We start from the raw sequence: 18,001 nt of genomic DNA on the forward strand, positions 1-18,001 counted from the left end.
TTTTCTGGCCCTCGCTGGAAGAAGTTTGGACACAAAGCAACATGGCTGCTCACTATTTGGCAGCTCCACTTCATCTTTAATGCAGTATTGTGTCAATTCATATTTATACGCCTCACTTTTTATCAGATAAAGTACTTTATTGTTCACAAAATGACATCAAATGTGTGTGTTGGTGCTACGAGCTAATCTTTTTTATCATTATTTTTGTTCACAATGTTACAATTTAATATTAATAATGTGTATTCATTAGGAAAACAAGAAATGATGGTTATGGCAAACAGAAAAATCATTGTTTATTTTCCCTCCAAAATAGGCTGTAAAGCACAGGTGTCAAACTCAAGGCCCGGGGGCCGGATGTGGCCCGCCACATCATTTTATTTGGCCCTCGAAAGCCTGGAAATAATATGCATCAATAAAGTACTGTAACTTTTCTCACTAAATGTATTCTTTCTTTCTATGTTGGGATAAAAAAAAAAAAAATGCACCCCATGTAATCGCAAATTACATATTAAAATGACAAATTAAATATTGTCTAATTATGCAAAAATGTATTCTCAAACATTAAAAACCTTTTTTTAGATTGAAATAAATACTAATAATAAGGATTTCAAAGCAATTTATCCATCAAATGCAATGTAAAAGTAGCAATAGATTTCATGGTAAAATTTAAGAAATTTACTGTGGTTTTTACAGCATTTTTCTCTAAATGAAAAAAACTGTACTTTTTTTTTTTACTGTAATAAACTGTTGTAATTTTACTGTAAAAATGCATTTTTTTATTTACAGTAAAAAAAAACAAATGTCAATTTTACAGTAAAATTCTGGCAACTGAGCTGCCTTTTTTTTTTACCATAGAAAAATGCAGCACTTTACAATAATATACACAACATTTTGAGGTCAAATTATTGCAACTCACCATATTTTTTTTACATTTTAGTTTAAAAAAAAATCTACTAATAAAATACATTTAAAAATTGTGTAATAATAGTATTCACTGTTAGAAAAGGCCCTCCGGGGCCCAAACATAACTGCGATGTGGCCCTCAGTTAAAACGAGTTTGACACCCCTGCTGTAAAGTGTATTTTATCAGATTTTCCCATCGATTGTGCACATTTATCGAGAGATTACTTGATTACAAAATAATCCCAAACTGAGAGTCTGGCGTGACACTAAATGGGACATTTTCAAGTTAAAGTCTACCCTAATATAATACTTAGATGAGTGGTATTGCAAAAACAAATAAAGTTAACAAATAAATAAAATGGTATTGTTATTATTATTATCTAATTGAATACCTTAAAAATACAGTATTCGTTTTTATTTATTTTTTTCTAGTTTTCCTCTGTTTTTTTTTTACAACATTTTGAGCCAACGTTTTAAATAATAAAATAGTTTTTTGGGGGCAGCTAATTCAGACAATTCCGTTATTTTATTTGTTGCCCAAAGTTTGCTCCTTATTCAAGTTACACATCAAGAATGTTCATAAACCAAAATCTCCTTGATTTAATCGGTGAGTTCATAGCTCCTTTACTAGGGCATCTGAATCGGAACCACCGGTTCTGGGGGTCCCACAAATATATTTCTTACTTTAAAAAAAAAAAAAAAGTTTGGTGTTTTTCCTTGTAATGTTCATTGTGTTGGTCAAACAGGTCCTTGGAGGTGGAGTCTTGCTTGTTTGACCAGTGTGGTCTCCACCTTGTTGTTTGGGCCCGTGCGTGCGTGTGTGTGTGGGTGTGTGCGTGCGTGTGTGTGTGTGTGTGTGTGTGTGTGTGTGTGTGTGTGTGTGTGTGTGTGTGTGTGTGCTATGACAACAAACTCAAAGTGTGACCGCTGCTTGACCCGAGGCTTTCTTTCGGAAGGGGACCCTGAAGGACCCTCAGTGGGGCCTAAACTCAACACTCCACATGTTTATTTATTTGCAAGCACTAATATTCGACACGCATTGATACTTTTCACCATCGTCTCGTTATTTTATTTTTTTTCTAAAGCCATTTTTAAACGGATCGGGATCCTTTTTAAGTGTCAAATAAAACGGATTGAAACGAGTTGCGTGCGGGGCGTATAACGAACAAAAGCAGCGTGTGCAAAACAAAAATAATTGTGTTTTAAGATATATTTTAAATTGAAAATAAAAAATATCAAATGACAATAAAAACATTTAATGTAATTTTAGTAAAATACAGTGTATTTAATATAGTATTTTTACGTTATTTCGTTGAATAATGTTGTTTTGGGTGTCCAAAGTGCGGCCCGGGGGCCATTTGTGGCCCGCAGGTCATTTTTTAACGGCCCCACGGCACATTTTAAAAATACGAATGAAAAAAATTAAAAACATGATAAGTGGTATAAAAGAGTAAACAGGTGAAATGTAACAAGAACATGTCGCAATGTTTACTCTAATAACACAAAGCTGCCATGCAGGCTGTTTCTTTCTTTAAAAAATAATAATGAATCAAAATCAATGTCATTATGAATTATTGACCTATTCAAGGCTCCAATTACGTCACATCTGAGATATTTTTGGGGAAAATGTTGCATATTTTGTGTTTGCCATATAAAAAACTGCAGCTGTTTTTTTTTTATAAAGAAGGGCCTAAAACGAACAAACGAAAAACATAAACAACAATAAAAACGTATGATTGACGGATAGATCTGAAGTTGATCTCGAGATTATTGTGTTAAAAGTAAACAGTCAAAAAATATATATAATTTATTTTTTAACACTATAATTACTTGGATCCCCAATTATTTTAGTGTGATTTGTTTTTAAGTGTCTTTGCTCAAAAAAATAATAATGAATTAAAATCAATGTTGTTATGAGTTATTGACCTTTTTAAGGCTCCAATTATTATATAACCTCAAATATTCCACTTGAAATTTTTATTGTGTGAAAATATTGCATATTTTGTATTTTTTTCCATAAAAAAACAGGACAACTTAAATCTTTAAAACCGTTATATTGACAGATAGACATAATGTTGATGTAGAGATTTAAAACTTGAATGATAATAAAAAATAATAATACTGAATAATGACACATTTTGAATATTTTTTTGACCAAAACCCTTTGGGGTCCCCGAGTGGAGGCCTAAATGTATATTTTTTTATACATATATTGTATTGGTTTTTAAAATAAAAAATATATCAAAATGGCCCCCGCTTGCTTTGATTTTTCAGAATGCGGCCCTCAGTGGAAAAAGTTTGGACACCCCTATTTTAGAATATTGGAAACTGATATAAAAAAATTCATTAAAATATTGTCAGTGCATTTGTTCAATTACTTAAAATATGTTTGCTTATTGCAAGCTTGTTTTGGGCATTAATAATAACAATAATACAACTTTTAAATATTTCAAACAACATTCCACGTACAAAAGAGTGAGTTTCCTTCAGGTTAAAGAAGACTTTGCACAACTTACAGTCTTCTGTGCCGCCTCAGCAGGTGTGCGCATGCGCCTCCACGGCCCATGCAGGTGGATCCCAGGTGACGCGCGATCATCAATCGTCTGTCTTTGATGGGAGTCGGCCTCCACTTCAAAACGAGAGGACAAAGTCCAATGACGTCATGACATTAAATCACGTGACGCACCTCTGCAACTCCGCACTGGCCCTCCTTGTCGACATCCTCACCGCCGTGTTGGGCTCAATAATGTTGATTTTTGCTCAAAAAAGTCGCCATTTTTTTAATATTTTTTTTAATAACACAAATCCCAAAGTCCTTTGGAGATGATTTCACTTTTTAATAATCGGCGCTGACAAGCCAGCAACACGTGACAGGTCTGACTGATAAAACTCAGCGTCCCGCCGCGGCCAGGAACCCGTGAACGCATCATGCAGCTCTGATACAAGACAATGTGCGGACAATTCACCTTTGATTGCGGGAATTGGAGGGCGCACTGATCAGGTCATGTGACACAACACACCTGCGGGGTGTCCAAACCACGTGATATGAGGGATGCGGCGGCCATGTTCATACATTTGTGTGCAGTAAACCGGCCAAACTGGTCCATGACGACAGAATAAGACTATCATCATTTTCCAAATGACAGTAATGCTCTGTCAAAGCAACGGCCATAGACTTTAGCAGAAAAAAAATTTAAAAAACTGTTTAAAAAATTTTTACAGTAAAAATAATCACAATACCAATTATGCACTGTAAAAACAACTACCAAAAAAAAATAAAAAATCCTGGCATAGTTTTCGGAATTTTACGGAAAAAATAGCATTGGTGTAACTTAAAAATTCACAGTCATGGTGAAAAAACAAAGTCTTAGTCTCCAGATGTTTACTGTAAAATTCCCAGTTAATTTTTTTCTATAAACAGAATTAAATTAGAAAACAGTAGCGCTGTTATTCTTACGGAAAAATTCTGGCGACTGAGCTGCTTTTTTTTTTTTTTTTGCTGTAAAAACTATGCTCGTGGTTTTTATAGTGTAACTGTAAATTTAAAAAATATGTTATTTTATACAAATGTTATTTTTATGGTCAAATTCTGGCCATTTTGTTTTTAATGGTAAAAATCTATGGTTGTCGTTTTTGCAGTGCATTGTAATGTAAACACCTTCATTGTTAAAAGCAGGGGTCCCCAAACTACGGCCCGCGGGCCGAATCTGGCCCCCCAACATCCAAAATCCGGCCCACGGGAAGTCCCAAGTTGAAAAAAAAAGTTGTTTATTTATTTATTTATTTATTTTTTATTTTTTTTAATGTTTCCTTTCTAATCCATTTTCTACCGCTTGTTACTCTCGGTGTCTCCTAGCCGCTCAGGCAAATCATATTGTCTAAAAATTAATTTTCCCATCCATAACGTGACAATGTTAAATGTCAAAACGGATTAAAAAGACAATGTATATATATATATATATATATATATATATATATATATATATATATATATATATATATATATATATATATATATATATATATATATATATATATATATATATAAATATATATATATATATATATATATATACAGCCCGGCCCCCGGCCAAATTTTTTTAACCCAATGCGGCCCACGAGTCAAAAAGTTTGGGGACCCCTGGTTAAAAGACAATCAAAATGATGGCCGACATTTTTACACCCTAAAACAAACGGGTGCTGTGTTTACAGTGCATAGCTGTAAATTGGAAAAACAGTGCCACTGGTATTTTTTACCACCAAATTCTGGCCTCCACTTTTACACCTTGAAATTGATGGTATCATTATTTTTTTTGTACTGTAAATGTCCCTTTTTTTTAAACCGTAAAATATCAATTTGGTGTTTTACAGTGCTTTACAGTAAATCCAAAAACAGTACCACTGTTATTTTTATGGTCAAATTCTGTCCATTTTGTTTTTAATCGTAAAAATTTACGGTCGTCGTTTTTTGCGGTGCATTTCTGTGATTGTGAACACCTTCATTGTTATTTTAACGATCAAATGATGGCCGCCATTTTTACACCCTAAAACAAACGGGTGCTGTGTTTACAGTGCATAGCTGTAAATTGGAAAAACAGTGCCACTGGTATTTTTTACGACCAAATTCTGGCCTCCACTTTTACACCTTGAAATTGATGGTATCATTATTTTTTTTGTACTGTAAATGTCCCTTTTTTTTTAACCGTAAAATATCCATTTGTTGTTTTACAGTGCTTTACAGTAAATCCAAAAACAGTACCACTGTTATTTTTATGGTCAAATTCTGTCCATTTTGTTTTTAATCGTAAAAATTTACGGTCGTCGTTTTTTGCGGTGCATTTCTGTGATTGTGAACACCTTCATTGTTATTTTAACGATCAAATAATGGCCGCCATTTTTACACCCTAAAACAAACGGGTGCTGTGTTTACAGTGCATTGCTGTAAATTGAAAAAAACAGTGCCACTGGTATTTTTTACCACCAAATTCTGGCCTCCACTTTTACACCTTGAAATTGATGTTATCATTATTTTTTTGTACAGAAAATGTCCGGGTTTTTTTACCGTAAAATATCAATTTGGTGTTTTACAGTGCTTTACAGTAAATCCAAAAACAGTACCACTGTTATTTTTATGGTCAAATTCTGGCGACTCAGCGTCCATTTTTTAAGGTCAAAGGGTCGTCCTTTTCTGCAGTGCATTACTGTGAATGAAAAAAATGTAACTGTCATTTTTACAGTAAAATTCTGGCTGAAAGTTTTTGACCTTAATATCTACAATTGTTGTTTTTACAGTGCATTACTGTAAATGGGAAAATAGTACTAATGTGTGTTTTTTTACAATAAATTTCCCGCCAGTTTTTACCATAAAATCTACAGTCAGTGTTTAAATTGAAAAAGGGTACTGCTGTTACTTTTACTTTGAAAGCTGGGAAATGGCCCCCCGGTCCACGCTTTGGACACCCCTGCCCTCCACAATATAAAAGACATCGATAACCAGTGAGTGGAAATAGTCCAAATAGTGCAAGAGTTCGCTCCCAGTCGGATCAGTACCCGTCGGCGCCGGTGGAGGACACGGTGGAGGAAGTGGGAGAAGGCGTACAAGGCGCAGAAACCGACTTCTCCGACGCCGCGTCGTCCATTTTCTCCCGGAGGCTCTCCCCGGGGTCAGAGGGCGCGGCCTTGGCCGTCAGGAGTCCCTCCTTCTCCCGCTTCTTCTGCTTCATCCGCCGGTTCTGGAACCAGATCTTCACCTGAGTCTCGTTCAGCTGCAGCGTGGCGGCGATCTCCACGCGCCGCGCCCGCGTCAGGTACTTGTTGAAGTGGAACTCCTTCTCCAGCTCCGTCAGCTGCTTGGTGCTGAAGTTGGTCCGGACCGCGTTGGGCGGGGCTCCGTAGCCCAACTCGCCTGACCGCCCTGAAGGTGCAGGAGGACAACTTAGACCTTGGTCACTGTAGACCTTGTCACCCTGAACTGTCTTTTGTCGTAAGGTTACAATACATTTGTATTGCAGTATTTCACTGTGGAATTATGCTGTTAAATGTTATCACTAAACAATGATAGAAAAATGCACATACAGCACTTAAAACCTTTAATCATAACAGTATATTATGGATTAAGCAATAAATCCATAAATCTGGCAAATAATCTGAATCATATGTGAACTTTATTGATATCAAGACAGAACGTAAACATCCATCCATTTTCTACCGCTTGTACCTTTCGGGGTCGCTGGAGCCTATCTCAGCTGTGGAAGGCGGGGTGCACCCTGGACAAGTCGCCACCTCGTCGCAGGGCCAACACAGATAGACAGACAACATTCACACTCACATTCAGTCAGTGGGCCAATTTTAGTGTTGCCAATCAACCTGTCCATATGTAATAAAAAATTACTATGACGCGGCAAATGAGAGTGAATAAGCTCTGCTTCGCCCTACTCCTTTTCGGATATGTCGGCATGTGAAATTGTCAAATATGTGAGGAACACACTGTAACTCTGCACTGTCACTGCGCGCATGTCGTAAACAAGGATGAATACCAATATCAATACCAGAACTCCCTCAATAGCTAAAAATGAGCATTTTTTCAATGCAGTTTTGAATGGAAGAGGTCAAATTGTTAATATGACTCAAAACTGCACTATCAAACATTAGTAACACTTTTCTTGTAAGGACTGAACCATTAAAATGTGTCCTTGTGAGAGCCAGCGTCCACTACAGTGGACATTTGTTCATAATTTCTTTGTTTCGGCTGGCCCTGAATGCATCACAACGCCAGCAAAAACCACGCAGTATTGAGCGTTTTTGATATATTATTGTCATTATCCATCCATTTTCTACCGCTTGTCCCTTTTGGGGTCGCTGGAGCCTATCTCAGCTGCATTCGGGAGGAAGGCGGGGTACACCCTGGACAAGTCGCCACCTCATCGCAGGGCCAACACAGATAGACAGACAACATTCACACTCACATTCACACACTAGGGCCAATTTTAGTGTTGCCAATCAACCTGTCCATATGTAATAAAAATGACTATGACGCGGAGAGTGAGTAAGCTCTGCTTCGCCCTACTCCTTTTTCGGATATGTCGGCGTGTGAAATTGTCAAATATGTGACGAACACACTGTAACTCTGCACTGTCACTGCGCGCATGTCGTAAAAAAGGATGAATAACAATATCAATACCAGAACTCCCTCAATAGCTAAAAATGAGCATTTTTTCAATGCAGTTTTGAATGGAAGAGGTCAAATTGTTAATATGACTCAAAACTGCACTATCAAATATTAGTAACACTTTTCTTGTAAGGACTGAACCGTTAAAATGTGTCCTCGTGAGAGCCAGCGTCCACTACAGTGGACATTTGTTGATCATTTCTTTCTTTCGGCTGGCCCTGAATGCATCACAACGCCAGCAAAAACCACGCAGTGTTGAGCGTTTTTGATATATTATTGTCATTATCCATCCATTTCTACCGCTTGTCCCTTTTGGGGTCGCGGGGGGTCGCTGGAGCCTATCTCAGCTGCATTCGGCCGGAAGGCGGGGTACATCCTGGACAAGTTGCCACCTCATCGCAGGGCCAACACAAATAGACAGACGACATTCACACTCACATTCACACACTAGGGACAATTTCAGTGTTGCCAATCAACATGTCCATATGTAATAAAAATGACTATGACGCGGCAAAGGAGAGTGAATAAGCTCTGCTTCGCCCTACTCCTTTTTCGGATATGTCGGCGTGTGAAATTGTCAAATATGTGACGAACACACTGTAACTCTGCACTGTCACTGCGGGCATGTCGTAAAAAAGGATGAATAACAATATCAATACCAGGACTCCATCAATAGCTAAAAATGAGCATTTTTTTCAATGCAGTTTTGAATGGAAGAGGTCAAATTGTTAATATGACTCAAAACTGTACTATCAAACATTAGTAACACTTTTCTTGTAAGGACTGAACCGTTAAAATGTGTCCTCGTGAGAGCCAGCGTCCACTACAGTGGACATTTGTTGATCATTTCTTTCTTTCGGCGGGCCCTGAATGCATCACAACGTCTGCAAAAACCTGCACTATTGAGCGTTTTTGATATATTATTGTCATTATCCATCCATTTTCTATCGCTTGTCCGTTTTGGGGTCGCGGGGGGTCGCTGGAGCCTATCTCAGCTGCAGAAGGCGGGGTGCACCCTGGACAAGTTGCCACCTCATCGCAGGGCCAACACAGATACAACATTCACACTCGGATTCACACACGAGGGCCATAGTGTTGCCAATCAACATGTCTATATGTAATAAAAAATGACTATGACGCGGAAAATGAGAGTGAATAAGCTTTGCTTCGCCCTACTCCTTTTCGGATATGTCGGCATGTAATATTGTCAAATATGTGACGAACACACTGTAACTCTGCACTGTCACTGCGCGCATGTCGTAAAAAAGGATGAATAACAATATCAATACCAGAACTCCCTCAATAGCTAAAAATGAGCATTTTTCCAATGCAGTTTTGAATGGAAGAGGTCAAATTGTTAATATGACTCAAAACTGCACTATCAAACATTAGTAACACTTTTCTTGTAAGGACTGAACCGTTAAAATGTGTCCTTGTGAGGGCCAGCGTCCACTACAGTGGACATTTGTTGATCATTTCTTTCTTTCGGCGGGCCCTGAATGCATCACGACGCCAGCAAAAACCACGCAGTATTGAGCGTTTTTGATATATTATTGTCATTATCCATCCATTTTCTACCGCTTGTCCCTTTTGGGGTCGCGGGGGGTCGCTGGAGCCTATCTCAGCTGCAGAAGGCGGGGTGCACCCTGGACAAGTTGCCACCTCATCGCAGGGCCAACACAGATACAACATTCACACTCGGATTCACACACGAGGGCCATAGTGTTGCCAATCAACATGTCTATATGTAATAAAAAATGACTATGACGCGGCAAATGAGAGTGAATAAGCTTTGCTTCGCCCTACTCCTTTTCGGATACGTCGGCATGTGACATTGTCAAATATGTGACGAACACACTGTAACTCTGCACTGTCACTGCGCGCGTGTCGTAAAAAAGGATGAATAACAATATCAATACCAGAACTCCCTCAATAGCTAAAAATGAGCATTTTTTCAATGCAGTTTTGAATGGAAGAGGTCAAATTGTAAATATGACTCAAAACTGCACTATCAAATATTAGTAACACTTTTCTTGTAAGGACTGAACCGTTAAAATGTGTCCTCGTGAGAGCCAGCGTCCACTACAGTGGACATTTGTTGATCATTTCTTTCTTTCGGCGGGCCCTGAATGCATCACAACGGCAGCAAAAACCACGCAGTATTGAGCGTTTTTCATATATTATTGTCATTATCCATCCATTTTCTACCGCTTGTCCCTTTTGGGGTCGCTGGAGCCTATCTCAGCTGAATTCGGGAGGAAGGCAGGGTACACCCTGGACAAGTCGCCACCTCATCGCAGGGCCAACACAGATATAGCATTCACACTCACATTCACACACTAGGGACAATTTTAGTGTTGCCAATCAACCTGTCCTTTTGTAATAAAAATGACTATGACGCGGAGAGTGAGTAAGCTCTGCTTCGCCCTACTCCTTTTTCGGATATGTCGGCGTGTGAAATTGTCAAATATGTGACGAACACACTGTAACTCTGCACTGTCACTGCGCGCATGTCGTAAAAAAGGATGAATAACAATATCAATACCAGAACTCCCTCAATAGCTAAAAATTCGCATATTTTTCAATGCAGTTTTGAATGGAAGAGGTCAAATTGTTAATATGACTCAAAACTGCACTATCAAATATTAGTAACACTTTTCTTGTAAGGACTGAACCGTTAAAATGTGTCCTCGTGAGAGCCAGCGTCCACTACAGTGGACATTTGTTGATCATTTCTTTCTTTCGGCGGGCCCTGAATGCATCACGACGCCAGCAAAAACCACGCAGTATTGAGCGTTTTTGATATATTATTGTCATTATCCATCCATTTTCTACCGCTTGTCCCTTTTGGGGTCGCTGGAGCCTATTTCAGCTGCATTCGGGCGGAAGGCGGGGTACACCCTGGACAAGTCGCCACCTCATCACAGGGCCAACACAGATTGACAGACAACATTCACACTCACATTCACACACTAGGGACAATTTCAGTGTTGTCAATCAACATGTCCATATGTAATAAAAATGACTATGACGCGGCAAAGGAGAGTGAGTAAGCTCTGCTTCGCCCTACTCCTTTTCGGATATGTCGGCATGTAATATTGTCAAATATGTGAGGAACACACTGTAACTCTGCACTGTCACTGCGCGCATGTCGTAAAAAAAGGATGAATAACAATATCTACACCAAAACTCACTCAATAGCTACAAATGAGCATTTTTTCAATGCAGTTTTGAATGGAAGAGGTCAAATTGTTAATGTGACTCAAAACTGCACTATCAAATATTAGTAACACTTTTCTTGTAAGGACTGAACCGTTAAAATGTGTCCTCGTGAGAGCCAGCGTCCACTACAGTGGACATTTGTTGATCATTTCTTTCTTTGTGCGGGCCCTGAATGCATCACAACGCCAGCAAAAAACCCGCAGTATTCGATATATCATCGTCATTAATATTGTCCACCTGAGAAATATAGCGTCCATTGAAGTGGACATGCGTGCATGTATAATGCACCTGGGGCACTTGAACGCACCACCCACCTGCCTTGGGGGGGTTCCTCTTGACTTTCATCCAGTCGAAGGTCTGCGCACATGTGGAGGCTCCCTCCGACAGCGGGGAGCAGCACCCCTCCAGGTGAGCGGCGTGGAGCGGGGACAGAGGGTTCGAGCACCCGGGGAAAGGCTCGTGGCCGCCCCCGTAGGCCGGGTGGGCGTACTGCAGCTGACCCTGCGCCAGGTGACCCGGGTACACCAGCGGGCCGCACTGGGCGAACCCCGCGGCGGCGGCGGCGTCCACTTCCTGGTTCAGCGCGTAATGGTTGTAGAAAGTCGGCGCGCCGTAACCGGAGCCGCAGGCCGCGTGCGCGCCGTACGCCAGCCCGGCGTGGCAGGAGCCGCGCGGCGGGGCGTCGTCCGGCGGAGCCCGGCTCGCCATGAAGCGCTCATCGGCGCCGCAGTTGCCCGCCGTCACGGCGCACGACTGGAACGCGGCGATGCCGTGATCCGGGTGGAAGGCTCTCACGGAACACGAGCCGCCCTCGCCGCTCATGACGGAATAATCCACGAAGGTGCTCATCGTGGCATCGTGGAGCACCTCTGATCTCTGCCTCGGCTGCCCTGCGTGACGACATTTACCTATGGGGAGGGGGCGGGAGGGGGGCAAGGGGGGGGTGACCGGCATCAATGAACGGGCGTGGTCACGTGACACCGGGTCAGCCACTCAGGCGCTATCTGCTGACAGATTGCCGCTGGAGTTGCCGCTCGTCCGTCAAATAACGCGCGGTGGCCGAGCGAGCAGGACGCGGACGCTTCCCGGGACGCACTTGAGGAGGACAGCCGCGCACGTTGACCTCAGGTGACCCTTTTTTTGTTGTTGTTGCATTACGTCATGATTTGTCCTATCAGGCTTGAGGGTTTACTTTACTCTGCAAATATTGTCTCGGCGGGGGGGAAATGTTGACCAAGACGCTCACATTTATCTCCCGGAATGACAGAAATGTCTTTTTAATGTCCTCAACTCCTCTCCGGGTCAACTCTGACTTCTATTGCGCGACCCTTATCGCGCGTTGATGGGACGTAACGTACCGCCCATGCGCACTTCAGCCCGCGGCGTGATGGTCTGGTTGGAAAAAAAGTGCTCGTCAAATGAATCTGCTGCGAGGGCACTAATGGATTGTGGGAGCGTGCGTGGGAGTGGGAGCAGACCGGAGGGCGACATTTACGCAGACGTGGGGGAGAAGGGCGCTGTCTTTGGTCATCTGTGGTATTGCAGTCGAAAACTTTTTTTTGAAGGAAAATTGCTTGTACAGACTGGGAATGAGCCTGCATGAACTGTAAAAAAAAAAAAAAAAAAAAATTATAATAAATAAATACAAATTATGTAGATTTTACGGTAAAAAAAAAAAAAATGACGAAAAAATGTCTTAAAATGGACCCTCGTTTTTTACAGTGAAGTACTAAAACTTTGAAAAACGGTATGCCACTGTGGTTTTTACGGGAGTAATTTCACAGTAAAATTTGGGGTCGTCGTTTTTACACCGTCCATCCATCCATCCATCCATTTTCTACCGCTCATTCCCTTCGGAGTCGTGGGGGGGCGCTGGAGCCTATTTCAGCTACAATCGGGCGGAAGGCGGGGTACACCCTGGACAAGTCGCCACCTCATCACAGATTTTACAGCGTGTTACTGTAAATGGAAAAAATGCATCTTTGTTGGTTTCTTGCGATTCGATTATGGCGACTCATAGGTGCAGCGTAGAATTACCACCGTTTCACAGGGATTTGCTGTAAGTGGTAAAACAATACCCCCTCGACGCCGTAAGGGACAAGCGGTAGAAAATGGATGGATGGATGGGGGAGAAGGGCGATATCTTTGGTCATCTGTGGTATTGCAGTCGAAAACCATTTTTTTTGAAGGAAATTTGCTTGTACAGACTGGGAATGAGCCTGCATAAACTGTAAAAAAAAAAAAAAAAAAATTATAATAAATAAATACAAATTATGTAGATTTTACGGTAAAAAAAAAAATTGACGAAAAAAATTCTTAAAATGGACCCTCGTTTTTTTACAGTGAAGTACTAAAACTTTGAAAAACGGTATGCCACTGTGGTTTTTACGGGAGTAGGAAAATTTCACAGTAACATTTGGGGTCGTCGTTTTTACACCGTCCATCCATCCATCCATCCATCCATTTTCTACCGCTCATTCCCTTCGGGGTCGCGGGGGGCGCCGGAGCCTATTTCAGCTACAATCGGGCGGAGGGCGGGGTACACCCTGGACAAGTCGCCACCTCATCACAGATTTTACAGCGTGTTACTGTAAATGGAAAAACTGCATCTTTGTTGGTTTCTTGCGATTCGATTATGGCGACTCATAGGTGCAGCGTAGAATTACCACCGTTTCACAGGGATTTGCTGTAAGTGGTTAAACAATACCCCCTCGACGCCGTAAGGGACAAGCGGTAGTAAATGGATGGATGGATGGGGGAGAAGGGCGATATCTTTGGTCATCTGTGGTATTGCAGTCGAAAACCTTTTTTTTTTGAAGGAAAATTGCTTGTACAGACTGGGAATGAGCCTGCATAAACTGTAAAAAAAATAAAATAAAAAATTATAATAAATAAATAAAAATTATGTAGATTTTACGGTAAAAAAAAAAAAATTGACGAAAAAATTTCTTAAAATGGACCCTCGTTTTTTACAGTGAAGTACTAAAACTCTGAAAAACGGTATGCCACTGTGGTTTTTACGGGAGTAGGAAAATTTCACAGTAACATTTGGGGTCGTCGTTTTTACACCGTCCATCCATCCATCCATCCATTTTCTACCGCTCATTCCCTTCGGGGTCGCGGGGGGCGCCGGAGCCTATTTCAGCTACAATCGGGCGGAAGGCGGGGTACACCCTGGACAAGTCGCCACCTCATCACAGATTTTACAGCGTGTTACTGTAAATGGAAAAAATGCATCTTTGTTGGTTTCTTGCGATTCGATTATGGCGACTCATAGGTGCAGCGTAGAATTACCACCGTTTCACAGGGATTTGCTGTAAGTGGTAAAACAATACCCCCTCGACGCCGTAAGGGACAAGCGGTAGAAAATGGATGGATGGATGGGGGAGAAGGGCGATATCTTTGGTCATCTGTGGTATTGCAGTCGAAAACCTTTTTTTTTTTTTAAGGAAAATTGCTTGTACAGACTGGGAATGAGCCTGCATAAACTGTAAAAAAAATAAAATAAAAAATTATAATGAATGAATACAAATTATGTAGATTTTACGGTAAAAAAAAAAAAATTGACGAAAAAATTTCTTAAAATGGACCCTTGTTTTTTTACAGTGAAGTACTAAAACTTTGAAAAACGGTATGCCACTGTGGTTTTTACGGGAGTAGGAAAATTTCACAGTAACATTTGGGGTCGTCGTTTTTACACCGTCCATCCATCCATCCATCCATTTCCTACCGCTCATTCCCTTCGGGGTCGCGGGGGGGGCGCTGGAGCCTATTTCAGCTACAATCGGGCGGAAGGCGGTGTACACCCAAGACAAGTCGCCGCCTCATCACAGATTTTACAGCGTGTTACTGTAAATGGAAAAACTGCATCTTTGTTGGTTTTTGCGATTCGATTATGGCGACTCATAGGTGCAGCGTAGAATTACCACCGTTTCACAGGGATTTGCTGTAAGTGGTAAAACAATACCCCCTCGACGCCGTAAGGGACAAGCGGTAGAAAATGGACGGATGGATGGGGGAGAAGGGCGCTATCTTTGGTCATCTGTGGTGTTGCAGTCGAAAACTTTTTTTTGAAGGAAAATTGCTTGTACAGACTGGGAATGAGCCTGCATAAACTGTAAAAAAAATTAAATAAAAAATTATAATAAATAAATACAAATTATGTAGATTTTACGGTAAAAAAAAAAAATTGACGAAAAAATTTCTTAAAATGGACCCTCGTTTTTTACAGTGAAGTACTAAAACTTTGAAAAACGGTATGCCACTGTGGTTTTTACGGGAGTAATTCCACAGTAAAATTTGGGGTCGTCGTTTTTACACCGTCCATCCATCCATCCATCCATTTTCTACCGCTCATTCCCTTCGGGGTCGCGGGGGGGGGCGCCGGAGCCTATTTCAGCTACAATCGGGCGGAAGGCGGGGTACACCCTGGACAAGTCGCCACCTCATCACAGATTTTACAGCATGTTACTGTAAATGGAAAAACTGCATCTTTGTTGGTTTTTGCGATTCGATTATGGCGACTCATAGGTGCAGCGTAGAATTACCACCGTTTCACAGGGATTTGCTGTAAGTGGTAAAACAATACCCCCTCGACGCCGTAAGGGACAAGCGGTAGTAAATGGATGGATGGATGGGGGAGAAGGGCGATATCTTTGGTCATCTGTGGTATTGCAGTCGAAAACTTTTTTTTGAAGGAAAATTGCTTGTACAGACTGGGAATGAGCCTGCATATACTGTAAAAAAAAATAAAATAAAAAATTATTATAAATAAATACAAATTATGTAGATTTTACGGTAAAAAAAAAAAATTGACAAAAAAATTTCTTTAAATGGACCCTCGTTTTTTACAGTGAAGTACTAAAACTTTGAAAAACGGTATGCCACTGTGGTTTTTACGGGAGTAAGAAAATTTCACAGTAACATTTGGGGTCGTCGTTTTTACACCGTCCATCCATCCATCCATCCATTTTCTACCGCTCATTCCCTTCAGGGTTGCGGGGGGCGCTGGAGCCTATTTCAGCTACAATCGGGCGGAAGGCGGGGTACACCCTGGACAAGTCGCCACCTCATCACAGATTTTACAGCGTGTTACTGTAAATGGAAAAACCGCATCTTTGTTGGTTTTTGCGATTCGATTATGGCGACTCATAGGTGCAGCGTAGAATTACCACCGTTTCACAGGGATTTGCTGTAAGTGGTAAAACAATACCCCCTCGACGCCGTAAGGGACAAGCGGTAGGAAATGGATGGATGGATGGGGGAGAAGGGTGCTATCTTTGGTCATCTGTGGTATTGCAGTCGAAAACCTTTTTTTTTTTAAGGAAAATTGCTTGTACAGACTGGGAATGAGCCTGCATAAACTGTAAAAAAAATAAAATAAAAAATTACAATAAATAAATAAAAATTATGTAGATTTTACGGTAAAAAAAAAAAAAAAAATTCTTAAAATGGACCCTCGTTTTTTTACAGTGAAGTACTAAAACTTTGAAAAACGGTATGCCACTGTGGTTTTTACGGGAGTAGGAAAATTTCACAGTAACATTTGGGGTCGTCGTTTTTACACCGTCCATCCATCCATTTTCTACCGCTCATTCCCTTCGGGGTCGCGGGGGGCGCTGGAGCCTATTTCAGCTACAATCGGGCGGAAGGCGGGGTACACCCTGGACAAGTCGCCACCTCATCACAGATTTTACAGCGTGTTACTGTAAATGGAAAAACCGCATCTTTGTTGGTTTTTGCGATTCGATTATGGCGACTCATAGGTGCAGCGTAGAATTACCACCGTTTCACAGGGATTTGCTGTAAGTGGTAAAACAATACCCCCTCGACGCCGTAAGGGACAAGCGGTAGTAAATGGATGGATGGATGGGGGAGAAGGGCGCTATCTTTGGTCATCTGTGGTATTGCAATTGAAAACTTTTTTTTGAAGGAAAATTGCTTGTACAGACTGGGAATGAGCCTGCATAAACTGTAAAAAAAGAAAAATTATACTAAATAAATAAAAATTATGTAGATTTTACGGTAAAAAAAAAATTTGACGGAAAATGTTCTGTAAAATGGACCCTCGTTTTTTACACTGAAGTACTAAAACTGTGAAAAACGGTATGCCACTGTGATTTTTTATGGTAGTATGAAAATTTCACAGTAACATTTGGGGTCGTTGTTTTTACAGCGTGTTACTGTAAATGGAAAAACGGCATCTTTGTTGTTTTTTGCCATTCGATTATGGCGACTCATATGTGCAGCGTAGAATTACCATCGTTTCACAGGGATTTACTGTAAGTGGTAAAACAATACTCTCCCGACAACGTAAGGCAGTGGTCCCCAACCTTTTTGTAGCTGGGGACCGGTCAACGCTTGAAAATGTGTCTCACGGACCGGGGGGGGAATTTTTTTTTTTTATTTAATTTTTTTTTTTTCATTAACAAATACAATCATGTGTGCTTACGGACTGTATCCCTGCAGACTGTATTGATCCATATTGATATATGATGTATATATTGTGTTTTTTATGTTGATTTAATAAAAAAAAATTTAAACATTTAAAAAAAATTGATTAATTTGTTTTTTTTATTGGGTGGTTGGGGACCACTGCCGTAAGGGACATGCGGTAGAAATGGATGGATGGATGTATGGGGGAGAAGGGCGCTATCTTTGGTCATCTGTGGTATTGCAGTCGAAAAGGAAGGGGAGGGGAGGGACGTT

At 40.8% G+C, this 18,001-nt stretch overlaps 1 protein-coding gene across 1 annotated transcript in view; it reads right to left on the reverse strand.

Annotated features, from left to right (window-relative positions):
- LOC133635744 (homeobox protein Hox-A1a-like) overlaps positions 1-12,151 on the reverse strand; it is a 20,268-nt gene extending 8,117 nt beyond the window's left edge. The window contains 3 exon segments of the mRNA XM_062028994.1: positions 3,420-3,532; positions 6,398-6,817; positions 11,608-12,151. Coding sequence (XP_061884978.1) covers positions 3,420-3,532; positions 6,398-6,817; positions 11,608-12,142 — 1,068 coding nt within the window. The 5' untranslated portion in view covers positions 12,143-12,151.
- Between the last annotated feature and the right edge of the window lie 5,850 nt (positions 12,152-18,001).

This window comes from Entelurus aequoreus, linkage group LG20 (assembly GCF_033978785.1).
Source record: "Entelurus aequoreus isolate RoL-2023_Sb linkage group LG20, RoL_Eaeq_v1.1, whole genome shotgun sequence".
Classification (NCBI taxonomy): Eukaryota; Metazoa; Chordata; class Actinopteri; order Syngnathiformes; family Syngnathidae; genus Entelurus; species Entelurus aequoreus.